We start from the raw sequence: 11627 nt of genomic DNA on the forward strand, positions 1-11627 counted from the left end.
AGAGGGCGCTTCCTTTCTTTGGGAAGAGACTTTATTCACACGGTCACACAGTGCATGTATGTTTTGTACATGTGTTTCATAAGTTAATTTGATTTTGATGTTTAAATTTGGCTTGGAAGTATATTTTTATTCTCATCGACAATGTCTACACTAATATTAGATAACGGTGCATATCTGGCAAAAATTGGCCTATCAAGTACTGAGAAACCGAAGTAAGTATATCTTTAATTTCTAGGCCCTAGGCCTGGAGTTTCGCCATGCAATATCGAAATGTCGCGTAAATGAGGGACACATAAAGCTGTCTACTCGGCGAGCTACTGTAGAAAATTGTGCAGAATCACTGTGATATAAAATAGGATACAAAAACACAGATCAACTAAATTGTGCAACCTTTCCTTGCACAGTGTGCAACTTGTTTGAGAATTTAAAACAATGCAAGATTTGCAGAGTTTGCAAACTGTAGGGTGTTCACAGGCAAATATATGTTATATGAATTAGACTTTCTAAATGGTTTATTCTGATAGAGAATTTAATGCTGAGTAAAATAGTCCAAACCCCATCAAATTATCTTTTTTACTTATCAGGTTATGAAATAAAACGTGATCGATGGTCGAAGAAAATTTTGGGATCGAAATTCAGATAATCCTGTATGTTGGTAGACCATGAAAATGGTCATTTTCTGGCTAACTTTAGGCAATAATTAACAAAAAACACTCATAAAACCTTAATTATTCATATTTATTGTATAAAACTATATATTTTCAGAAAGCAGTAACATTCAAGATTTTACTTTTTTAACCGATGAACAAAATAAAAATGGCGGATAGGCTCAACATGGCTGCCGAATTCAAAATGGTGGCCAAAATAAAATATATATGTATTTGCATTATTATAATAAATGCTGTAATAACATCAAAAGATTTGTGAAATAGTGATTGGATTTATTAATTAAAAAATTTAAAATGGCTGCCACATTGAAAATTGCCGCCATTTTAAAAATGGCCGCCATATTAAAAATGGCCACCACGTTAAAAATGGCTGCCATAATGAAAATGGCCGCCATATTATGACTGTCACATTAACATAAAAAATTCTGAACCCTATGGAATTTTAAAGTTGAAATGGTGGTTTGACCTATAATTCAAAATTCAAAATGGCTGCCAAATTCAAAATGACTGCCAAATTCAAAATAGCCACCAAATAATAATATAATCTTAATGTACAGGATAAAAACTATCCCCGCCAGACACCATCCTGGTATTTTTTAGTCCACGTTTCAGGGCCGGAATTATAAGATTATAATTTTGCAATATTACATGGTAAAAATTCCCCACTGGACACCATCTCGGTATTTTTTAATCTACTTTTCGGCAGTTCTTCTTTTTGAATTTTATTTCCAATTTAAATGTCAAAATTTCAATCAAATTTTATAATCAATTAATAAATTAAATCAATTAAAATTCTGTACAAATAAACTAGAGAAAGAAAAACATTTATTATAAAATACAGTGTCAATTCAAACATTCTTTTGTAATAATAATGGTATATATGAAACTAATACTATTATAGGCCTAAGTGCTGAACTGTGAAGGGCTGTGCTCTGTGTTAAACAATGTACAAGACATTATATTTTTATAATTATTTACCAACTAGGGTGAGTTGATTCAGTGAAGTTTATTTTTTCCAAAGTTTCTGACAAAATTTGTCACAGTTTTAAAAGTATCCACACCATCAACTAATTGCAAATGCCAATTTGTAGGTCTAGGTGTCAGCTTTCAGAAAAGCTATTGAAAAGCAGCATTTTGATTGGTTAAGAGTTTGACCTGACCATCATTGTGGCAAAACTACTAAAGTGAAGTTAATAAAACTTACAGATATGATAGAAACAACCTTTCTCTCACTAAAAGTGAAAGAATTATGTTGATAGACCTTCTACAAGTGGAGAAATATTAATTTATGTGGGAGATAGTCAATTTGAATTGCAGTTTCCTGCACGTTTTACTGGTGGTGTGAACACCCTACAAACTGCAAGAATTTTCTTGGCAGAGTTTGCAAACTTTTGCAAACTTCCGAAACTGTGCAGGACATTATAATAACAAATATCAGGATTGATTAATTCAGGGAGTTGATTAATTAAATAACATTGCAATAAATACTTGTTTATCTTGGAGTTCACTGATAAGTTTGACATAAGATAGTATGAAACTCCGAAAACAGTGATACAACTTACAAGCCATTTTTGATTCAATATTTTGAACTTTATTAGTTCACATCTTCCATAGATGAACTAATTAAGTCAATTGGCGGTTCAGGTATTAATTTTTAAACAAGTGAAACTGCCAACTTATTTTATTTAATTTACTTGCAGATTGTATTTTTTAGAACAAATTAAATTTCCTAATAAAATTAATATAATCATTCAATTTTTAAGTAATAGCTAAATATAAAATTTTTGAAGTAGTATTTTATAATTTTTAATACCAAGTTGCTTTCCAAATTGTATAATGAAAGCGAAGAGTGAACGAAGAAAACAGTACATCTGCAACCAAATAGATGATTGTAAGGATCTGTCATCTCTGTTCTATGTCTTACCCTTTCAGAAGGTAAGTTAATCATTTCAGTTAGTAACCTAAACATGCCTTCTTGTTACCTAAGTTTACTGTTTATTCTATGGAATTCTTGTAATCTCCATTCTAACACAATAGAAAGTAAACTATACAAATATCCATGTAGCCTAGTATTAATAATAATATAATGTTAATGAATTAATTATAGAGCTCGTAATGAGGGACCTCTATGTGGTTTTACAGTTTGAAAAGCAGTGAACCAATAATATAAAATTTAAAGTTATGCTGGAGCATCATTATTAATTAAACATATTTGTATTAATTTCTCAGGGATACTTAGTAAACTGGGATGTACAGCGGCAGGTTTGGGATCATGTCTTTGGGAAAGATGTCATGAATCTTGATTGTTCGGAATCAACAATCATCATCACAGAGCCCTACTTCAACTTCCTAGCCATTCAAGAAGCTATGAATGAGATATTCTTTGAAGAGTATAAATTTGATGCAATTCTTAGGACAAATGGTAGGATAGAAGTTAGTCTAAAATATTGTATATTGGTAGAAGTTGATTACATTTATGGCAGTTTTCATCCATATTCATTACTTTTACATGGTCTGAGCATGTATGCTAACATCTTGTTGAATATGTAGTATGGTAGTAATGCATATTCATAATTTTTTGACAGCTGGTTCACTGAGCGCATACAAACGAATTGAAGATGATAAAGCACATAAGTGTTGTTTGGTTGTCGATAGTGGGTTCTCGTTTACACATATAGCTCCTTATCATGGTAACAAGAAAATTACCAAAGCAGTTAGAAGGTATGTTTATCATTTATAAGATATTAAATCCTGTTGATGGGATGAAATATAATACAAAATGTCAAGTAGTTTTCATCAAAAATATTAGTATAGAGATTTGATTTCTCTGGATAAACCAATAAGTTTTGTACTTGCATTTTGATCTGATCACATCATATTGTATAAACACATATAAAAGTACTAATTTAGAACAAGATGAAATTTTTGAATAATAAATAAGCATTATTACCACTTTATGTTGAGAATTTTCTCTTTCTAGGATCAGTGTTGGGGGTAAATTATTAACCAATCATCTAAAGGAAATAATTTCGTACCGTCAACTGCATGTCATGGATGAAACATATGTGATGAATCAAGTGAAAGAAGATGTGTCATTTGTGTCCTTACAGTTCAACCAAGATATGCAAATTGCAAAGTAAAATGTTTCTCTTTAAAAAAAGAATTAGTAAAAAAAAATATATTGGTTTTATAATAAGGAACTTGTTTTGTTCTAAATTTGCAACAATTTGACCAGTCAGAATACTGTACATGGTGTTCTCCCTTTCAAATATTTTAGAAGTTTAGCTGTAGGAACTATGTTTAAAAAGGATAAAACTTCATCTACTCCAGGGTGTGTGCTGATGCCCCGGGGTCTACTTTAAGACAATACAAAAGTTGTACAACATTTCTCGACACTTAATTATTAATATCAAGGAAATGGTAAACATAACCAACATAACGTCACAAAAAATTAATTTTTACTATTTAAAATGCTTAATGACTTATGAATTAATGTAACACTCATTTCATTTGATAATTTTCAGATTAAAAGGTCTTGAGAATACAATTGTCAGAGATTATGTCCTACCAGATTTTTCACAGATAAAGCGAGGTTATGTTAAAGACCCATCAACTAAAACAAAGTCTCATGAACAGGTATAATAATCAATGCATTGGAACCTAAAAATGACAGGTTAACCAGTTTATTTGGAAACACAGCTATACAGCCATTAGTTTGGCTGCATTTGCAGTATGCATTGAGCTTCCATCAGCTCTCTGTAAGGTAATACTGTATAACTTAGAGCTTTTAAGAAACACTTGAATTCCTATCTGCAAAGAAGCTGCACATACAACTATTTGTTGAAGAAAATGTAATTGTAAAGATGTCAAAAAAATTATGAATTGCACAACATGGGTGGATACAGTAGGGGGCCAGGGAGCAATGTTACCCCATCTTGACACTTAATTTTTAAAAGGTCAATGCATATATATCAGTGTTATGTGTTACTCATTTTTATATTCTGAAACTGTTGAAAAACCCCCCCCCCCCATTTAAAAAAATCTAGATTTCCCCTGCACTATACTGAAGAATCAAAATCGTGACATTATTTCTAATGCTTTTAAATATCCCATGTTTTTATATTTTGATGTTTTTATGTCTCGCATTTTTTTTTAGATTGTTAGAATGAACAACGAGCGATTCTCTGTACCTGAGGTACTCTTTCATCCTTCGGATGTCTCCATTCAAGAAATGGGGGTGCCAGAGGCCATCATCAACTCAATATCAGCCACACCTGAGGGTAATCAACTATTCTCTTGAATCAATTCAACATTAAGTTGAATACAATATATGGTAGAAATAAAGGAGCAAACAATTTAAGCACACCAGTATGTGTTAGTAATTAAACCTGAATAATGGTATATTATTTATGGATGTGTGGTTCATGTAAACAACCTTAAAGCACTTTCTTCCCCCTGGTTCTTGGATACTGAATGTGTTATTCACAATTTGTAATCTCCTCTACTTACTGTTTTTAATTATTAAAATGAAAATTAAATAAACTCAAATTAACTTAGGCAGGAATTGTGTGTGATGGTAGCAATAACAAAAACAATATCAGCAAACTAATATGTTTGATGTATCTGAAATTATCAAATGTTGATAATATTGTTATGATCATTATTATCTTTGTTGTCATTATTATATGGTATTTAACTATCTTTTTCAGAAATGCATCCTCATCTGTATAACAACATCATCTTAACCGGTGGAAACTCACTTTTTCCAGGATTCAGAGAACGAGTGGAGCGGGATGTTAGATCCATGGCACCTCAGGAATATAACGTCAATGTCTTCCTTCCAAAAAAGTAAGATATCTTTTCAGAATTTTTACTAGATAATGAATGTGAGAAGACTATCAAACATTATTTAGATTTTACTCTAGGTTTATAAAAGCTGCCTTTGTTGTATAATATTCAGCTGGCAACAATAACTTCATTAACTTGCGTTATTATTTACTTGGTAAATTATACCAAAGAGTGTAGAACTGCAAGAGGTCCGTTTCTCAGTACTACCACTAACTAGAGGGCATCCTTCAAAGGAACGTACATATTCAAATTCTAATATGGCGCCCCCTCCCATCTTGTAGCATTCCATTGCGTGCATACAAAATCAGGGAAGTCGGACCTCTTGAAATTCTATACTCTGATTATACAAATATATTGCATACAAAACTGTTTGTTGGGATCATCTTAATCCATTCTTGTCTAGCTGGATACTAGCAAGTGGTACAGGAATTAAATTGAGTATAGATAAGGCATTCTGCAGTATATGTTTTAGTATAATTTTCTGACTTGCTGTTGTCCTTATTTTTCTATTGGTAAATTTTCTTACATTTAGCCCTATTGAATATGCATGGCATGGTGGAAAACTTCTCGGCCAATCAGATGATATCTTGTCTAAGATGTGTGTGAGCAGGAAGGAATACGAAGAGAATGGGCAGTCAATATGCACAGAGAAATTTGATGTCTGAATGCTGGACAGTTTGGTATAAAGCAACAAATAAGTGGATGTGTATCTTCAAGGTTGAAGGTGTGCTATAGTTACTTCAGCTGAAACTCATAATGTGGTGCAGCAAATAAATTGTACCAAGGAAAAGTGCTATACAAGTAACAAGGGACCTTAGGATATTTATGGTCCAGTTCTTACATGGTGACTATTAATTTATTAACTGACAACTAAGTTATATACAGAGTTCTTTAACATGCATATGAGCCAAGAAGTACACACAAGAATTATTTAAACTTCTTTTCCAAAAAGATGGTGCTTAGTATATTAGACTTGCATTTCAGTTGAAACAAAAGGAGAGTGGTGATAATTGAACCAAAGAATCTCTACAGTTCAGCTGACAAAGTTATGCTGCTCTCAGTACTGTTGCTTCTAGGCTATGGAGCATCCTAAATGTACTTCATTAATTTAGTGGACCTCTCAAATGAGAGCGGCTGGGCTTACCATTATCAATAATAGATTGCGTCAGTAGACAGTTCAAATTATTCCAATGCATTCCTCTCCCACTCCTTGAGCTAAAATATTGATAACTATGGACAGTATTGTTCATTTTGTAAGATTTTTTTAAATAATGATATAAAATTCAGTGCAAAAAAAAAATGACTACAAAGTGTTTTATATTTCATGAAAATTTTATTTTCTCATTTAAATCAAATTTGCCAATTACAATGTCATGTGATGCTTAGGTAGTGTCATTTGTAGTTAAAGTCTTGGAAATTACAAGATGATACCAGGACTCTGGAATTAAAAGCCAAGCATTTCCATCACCAAGTTACAGTCTCTACCTGTTACAATACTATAACTCAGTTAATAACAAATGTTATTAAAAATTAAATAAAATGTGCCAAGACAGATCACATTAAAAAGTTTAAATCTCTAACCACACTTCTGAATATTACAAATATACTTTACTAAAATATGACATTCAAGCTTACTAATAAAGTGCCATGCAAACCGAGGGTGCTATATAAAACATAACCACCATTCTGTCTTGTAAAATCCAAAATAAAATTACAATCACTCATATCAAATATATTAAAATTTTAAAAAAGTCATTTAAATAATTAATCCATGCATTATATACAATCAATACAAAAAAAAAACTTAAGTGCTAAAAATTATTAACATATTTACAAGAGTAAAAACAGAATAATGTTTATATTGCCAACTCTTCAGTGCAAGCAACTGCCTATACAGCCACAGCACTAGAATTTGTACTAATATACAGTTCAGTACTAGAGTTTGTTTTTACTGCACTACAATACATCCTTTTGCCATAGAAAGTACAATTTTATAAAAGTTGTTCTCTTGCGAGTCCACGAGTTGTGTGCACAGTACAATCTTAAATTATCTGGATGTTTTATTTCAACAGGGATAGAATAATGAACTTTGAACCCATTACTTAATACACTTAAAGCAGTGAAATTTTGATTCTGAACAAGAGTATCTGCCTACAGAAGCATATCTGGGAAATGTTTGTCATAAATACCCTTATGGTGTTTATGAAGCTGTTTAATCCGCTGTTTCTTTTCCTTGAGTGTGAGAGCGGTGTCATCAATGATTTTATTCATAAGATCTTTGATCGCCTTTTCAGTGGTGGTTATGCACTGGTCGTGGAAGTCTTGAAGGGAAATCCTTACACAGAATTGTTGTACTGTAAATGAATTGAAAATCATTAGGAGTACAATTATTAATACTGTATAATCAAAATTTATTTTAACATAATAAGTAAGACTACAATTAGGAAATAAAGTTGATTTGTGCAAATCTGAACCCAATACCTCACATAATTTCTTAAAGTGAAAAAGAATTTATTTACTGGTAAAGAATCTATACAGTATCTATATCTAGAATCTTGATCTTTTAGGAACAGTAGGCCTACTGCTGTATAAACATTATAACCTGATGGAAAGAATATAATAAACAAAAATAGAGCAAAAAACAGGAGCATAGATTTGATACCTTCACTCAGAATATCTTCTCCATTTTTCCACTTCTTGATCCTATCATCAACTGACTTCTTCACAGACTCTGGAATGGTGAACATCTTCTCATAGTGGTCCATCATAAATCCAACGATGTAAGTACACTGAGCCGAAGTCAGGCATGCTGTTCTGATGATGGCTGACGTGAACTCATAACAAACCGTTGACCTGTTGTCCATCTGTCAATACATACAAGCCAATTCATAGTTAGAACTGTGCATGCTCGTATTCAAGGTGAATCAGGGTCAATAAACATAAACCTATGTTGTGTGTATGGTGTTCATGTTGATCGACTTTGATACGAGCATGCACAGTTCTAGCTTGTGGTAAAGATGATTGCCCTCCAATCACAGGGTTGGGTTTAAACACTGTGAAAGCAAAGGAGCACTCCTTAAGCCTCGTAATGAGATTTAGTTTATAAAGCATCACATTATTTCATTTATTGTAGAGGGCCCCTGAATATCGGCCAACATTTAAGGATGGGCTGGAAAGGTCGCCATCTATAAATATGGTAAAAAAATAAAATGAAAATGAAGATACATAGATTGTTATCTTTCCCAAACTGAGAAAAATGTCACACTTAACACTCAGTATGTCTTCAGATACTTGTGAAATAATTAGCAAGTGATTCTGTCGAGAAGCCACAGCACAGTATCAAACCACTAGAACCTTGTTTTAAGCAAGTTAGCTAGTTTAAATTTGAATCTGGAGTAGCAGCAGGTACTGCAAAGGAATTTTGCATTAAGAAAATTCAATAGGAATACTTTTCTTCCCATCCCAACATGTTATCACACTGGATACTAAGTACTTCCCAATATACATTTAAAAATATTTTTAAGTCATTCAGGTAGAATTTGAACCAAAAACTGTGGTATCATACTAGCTAGCGGCTAGGGTAGAACTTGAATCCGAATGGCATTGCAGCTAGCATTTCCAGAGGGATGGACACATCCACCTTATAATAGTCAACTGATCGACTGGCTACTTCCCATTAGGCTGATAAGAACATTCCATAGGCTTCTTCGAGAAGGGTAAGAACCTTCCACCTAGTCTACTTGGATTACAGAATATTCGGATTACAGTATTATTTATTTATTTTTATTTATTTCAACAATATTTTACGAGGGTGGTCCATCAAGCCGGAGCTGATCATTAGGGACCCTCAATACATAACACAAGTAATAAAGGAAATATAAATAAAAAAACAAAGAAATTAAAATGAACCTAGGCTAGGCAAAGATTCTCCCCTCTCAGATCAACTCACCTCAAAACGTAACCTCACTGCATCCTTGCTGCCTGCATGAGACATAAAAATTAATAAATGTTTTAATTGTTCAGCACTGTCATGGCTCAGTAATATCATGCAGAGTTGTAGCACCTGTAGGCTCAGCCTTAGCTTCCCGGCAGCCAGTAACTTCACCAGAATCAACAGCACGTCTGAGAATTTGCTAGGCAAAAGCGGCGATTTCTTTGGGCTGTAAAACTTGGCAATTTCCTCAAACAGAAGGATCTTCCTGGCATGTTTTGTAGTGTTTGCTTCAGTAACATTTTCAATACATGTTGTTGTGATAACATCACCGCTTGGGTGATGTTCTAGGCATGAAAATGCAGCTGACATCCAAGAATCAACAGGACTACAAAAAGAAAGATTAAATACTATTACTTACAATTTTAAATTATGCAGCAAATCATAAATATAAGTACAGGGATAGTGCAGTAGTGGGTTGGCCAATCTTTCATCTAGTTGCATACCAATGCAACTTTGGGGTATGGTGTTTTTTTACAAGGGAAAATGGTAATTGAGATAATTACTGTATTACTGAACAAAAAAAAAACAATATTAAATTACATTCATATAAATATGCATCTCAAATGCTCAAAAAAAGGTATTGATATTGAGTACTCTCTAATACTACAAATTGTCGAAACATGAGTGCTCCTCATGGACCCAGCACCCCTAATTTAGTTCTTGGACTGATCCACCCCTGGGATTGCGAAGAATTTCTTTTCAGTATCCTACTGTTGTCATGTTTGTAAGTGTTTTTGTATTACCTTAAAAAAATTGATAAACTATCTAGAATCTAGAAATCAAGAATTACCTTTCACAACCTTTCCTGAAAGTCTGTTCTAATGAGGAAACACCAACATCCTCGATGAAGTCATCTGACTCTTGACACGATACTTGGCTAATATCACATGATAAGAGATTATCAAGTATTGGAACATCAATAAGCTTCAACAGGTGCTGAATGGTGGTCTCACGCCATACTTCAGCTCTGACTAAACATAGATGGGAGGGAAAATGTATATGAATATTTGAACAGTAAGTTGCAAACTATAATGTGGTTGCAGTAGTTAGTAAAAGATAATAGAAATATCTGAAATACTTAGCAATAGATCTCAATACAAACATAGCAAACAAGGTGGCATTATGTTCATTATGCTAGTATATAATATACATCTGTACTTACTGTATATACTATACATATGAGGCATGTTGTGGCGAAATGGTTAAGTTGTTGGACAGTCCAGTATTGAGTAAATGAGCTATAAAATATGGGAGCTCAAAAAATTGCCTAAAAATCCAAATTTGTTTTTCACTATAGATCAACAGTTTAATGTCTTATTAATCATGTCCCAAAGTATTATTTCTGGAAGTGGTTAACAAATTGTTTATTTAATGTTATTTTTCATAGTTCATTCTATTAAACAATGTATGCACAAATAACTTTGAAAGGCAATTACTCAAAATCATGTTTATCTTGACTCTAAGAGTAGACAGTCGTCCCTCATTATTCATCTTCTCAGATCTAAGACTCACTCACCTTTGGTTAGATGAAAAATTAATGTAAACAAATCAATGTAATAATAATAATAACAAACTGTAACCAACATACCTTTTGCTCCTCATGAAATTGAAGATCACTTGACAGCGATGATTCTCCCCTCTTAAATGGGAATTAAAGTTGACTTGACTACAAAACACATCACAATAGGTACCTGTCTCTTATACACATCTAGATGTGTATAAGAGACAGATATTATTATCATCATTACTATTAATATTATTATTATGATCATTATTATTAATATTATTATCATAATCATTATTATTATTACTATTATTTCTATTATCATTTTATTATCATCATTAATATTATTATTATTATTATCATTATTATTCATTTTTAAATTCTTTCTTTGTTTTTTTCTATTTGTAGAGGTCCAAATATTGAATGATTATTTTGACAAATAATTTTTTAAAAAGTAAAATTACTCTCACATTTTACTAAATGACATATAATGTAATACATTTTCATTTTTTTAATCTTTCCATTATAACTATTACATACATTTATATATATTTATATTTATTTATATATATATATTTTTATTATATTTTATTATATTATATTTTTGGATAAT

General features: G+C 32.1%; 2 protein-coding genes across 2 annotated transcripts in view; one reads left to right on the forward strand and one right to left on the reverse strand.

The window, feature by feature from the left end:
• Nucleotides 1–15: 15 nt before the first annotated feature.
• Nucleotides 16–7317, forward strand: LOC117114275 (actin-related protein 6-like). Its single transcript, XM_033257889.1, has 9 exons — nucleotides 16–212; nucleotides 2486–2603; nucleotides 2898–3090; nucleotides 3254–3389; nucleotides 3649–3804; nucleotides 4193–4304; nucleotides 4825–4948; nucleotides 5378–5516; nucleotides 6049–7317. The coding sequence occupies exons 1-9, from the start codon at nucleotides 142–144 to the stop codon at nucleotides 6179–6181; spliced, it is 1182 nt and encodes a 393-aa protein (XP_033113780.1). The 5' UTR covers nucleotides 16–141; the 3' UTR covers nucleotides 6182–7317.
• Nucleotides 6830–11627, reverse strand: part of LOC117114272 (DEP domain-containing protein 7-like) — a 9777-nt gene continuing 4979 nt past the window's right edge. The window contains exons 6-9 of the mRNA XM_033257882.1: nucleotides 10301–10481; nucleotides 9466–9835; nucleotides 8179–8380; nucleotides 6830–7870 (exon numbers count right to left, since the gene is read on the reverse strand). Of these exons, the coding sequence (XP_033113773.1) occupies nucleotides 7668–7870; nucleotides 8179–8380; nucleotides 9466–9835; nucleotides 10301–10481 (956 nt within the window). The 3' untranslated portion in view covers nucleotides 6830–7667. The remainder of the gene's footprint in view (nucleotides 7871–8178; nucleotides 8381–9465; nucleotides 9836–10300; nucleotides 10482–11627) is intronic.

The sequence above is a fragment of the Anneissia japonica genome, unplaced genomic scaffold (genome assembly GCF_011630105.1).
Source record: "Anneissia japonica isolate Jap-2015-1 unplaced genomic scaffold, ASM1163010v1 scaffold2994_len2133135_cov197, whole genome shotgun sequence".
Taxonomy (NCBI): Eukaryota; Metazoa; Echinodermata; class Crinoidea; order Comatulida; family Comatulidae; genus Anneissia; species Anneissia japonica.

What these genes read in the sequence shown, in the direction of transcription:
- LOC117114275 (XM_033257889.1), top strand. Translation starts at nt 142, where the DNA reads ATGTCTACACTAATATTAGATAACGGTGCATATCTGGCAAAAATTGGC. An exon ending in TCAAGTACTGAGAAACCGAA is followed by an intron (nt 213 to 2,485) that starts GTAAGTATATCT and finishes TTTAATACCAAG; the next exon opens with TTGCTTTCCAAATTGTATAA. An exon ending in ATTACCAAAGCAGTTAGAAG is followed by an intron (nt 3,390 to 3,648) that starts GTATGTTTATCA and finishes TTCTCTTTCTAG; the next exon opens with GATCAGTGTTGGGGGTAAAT.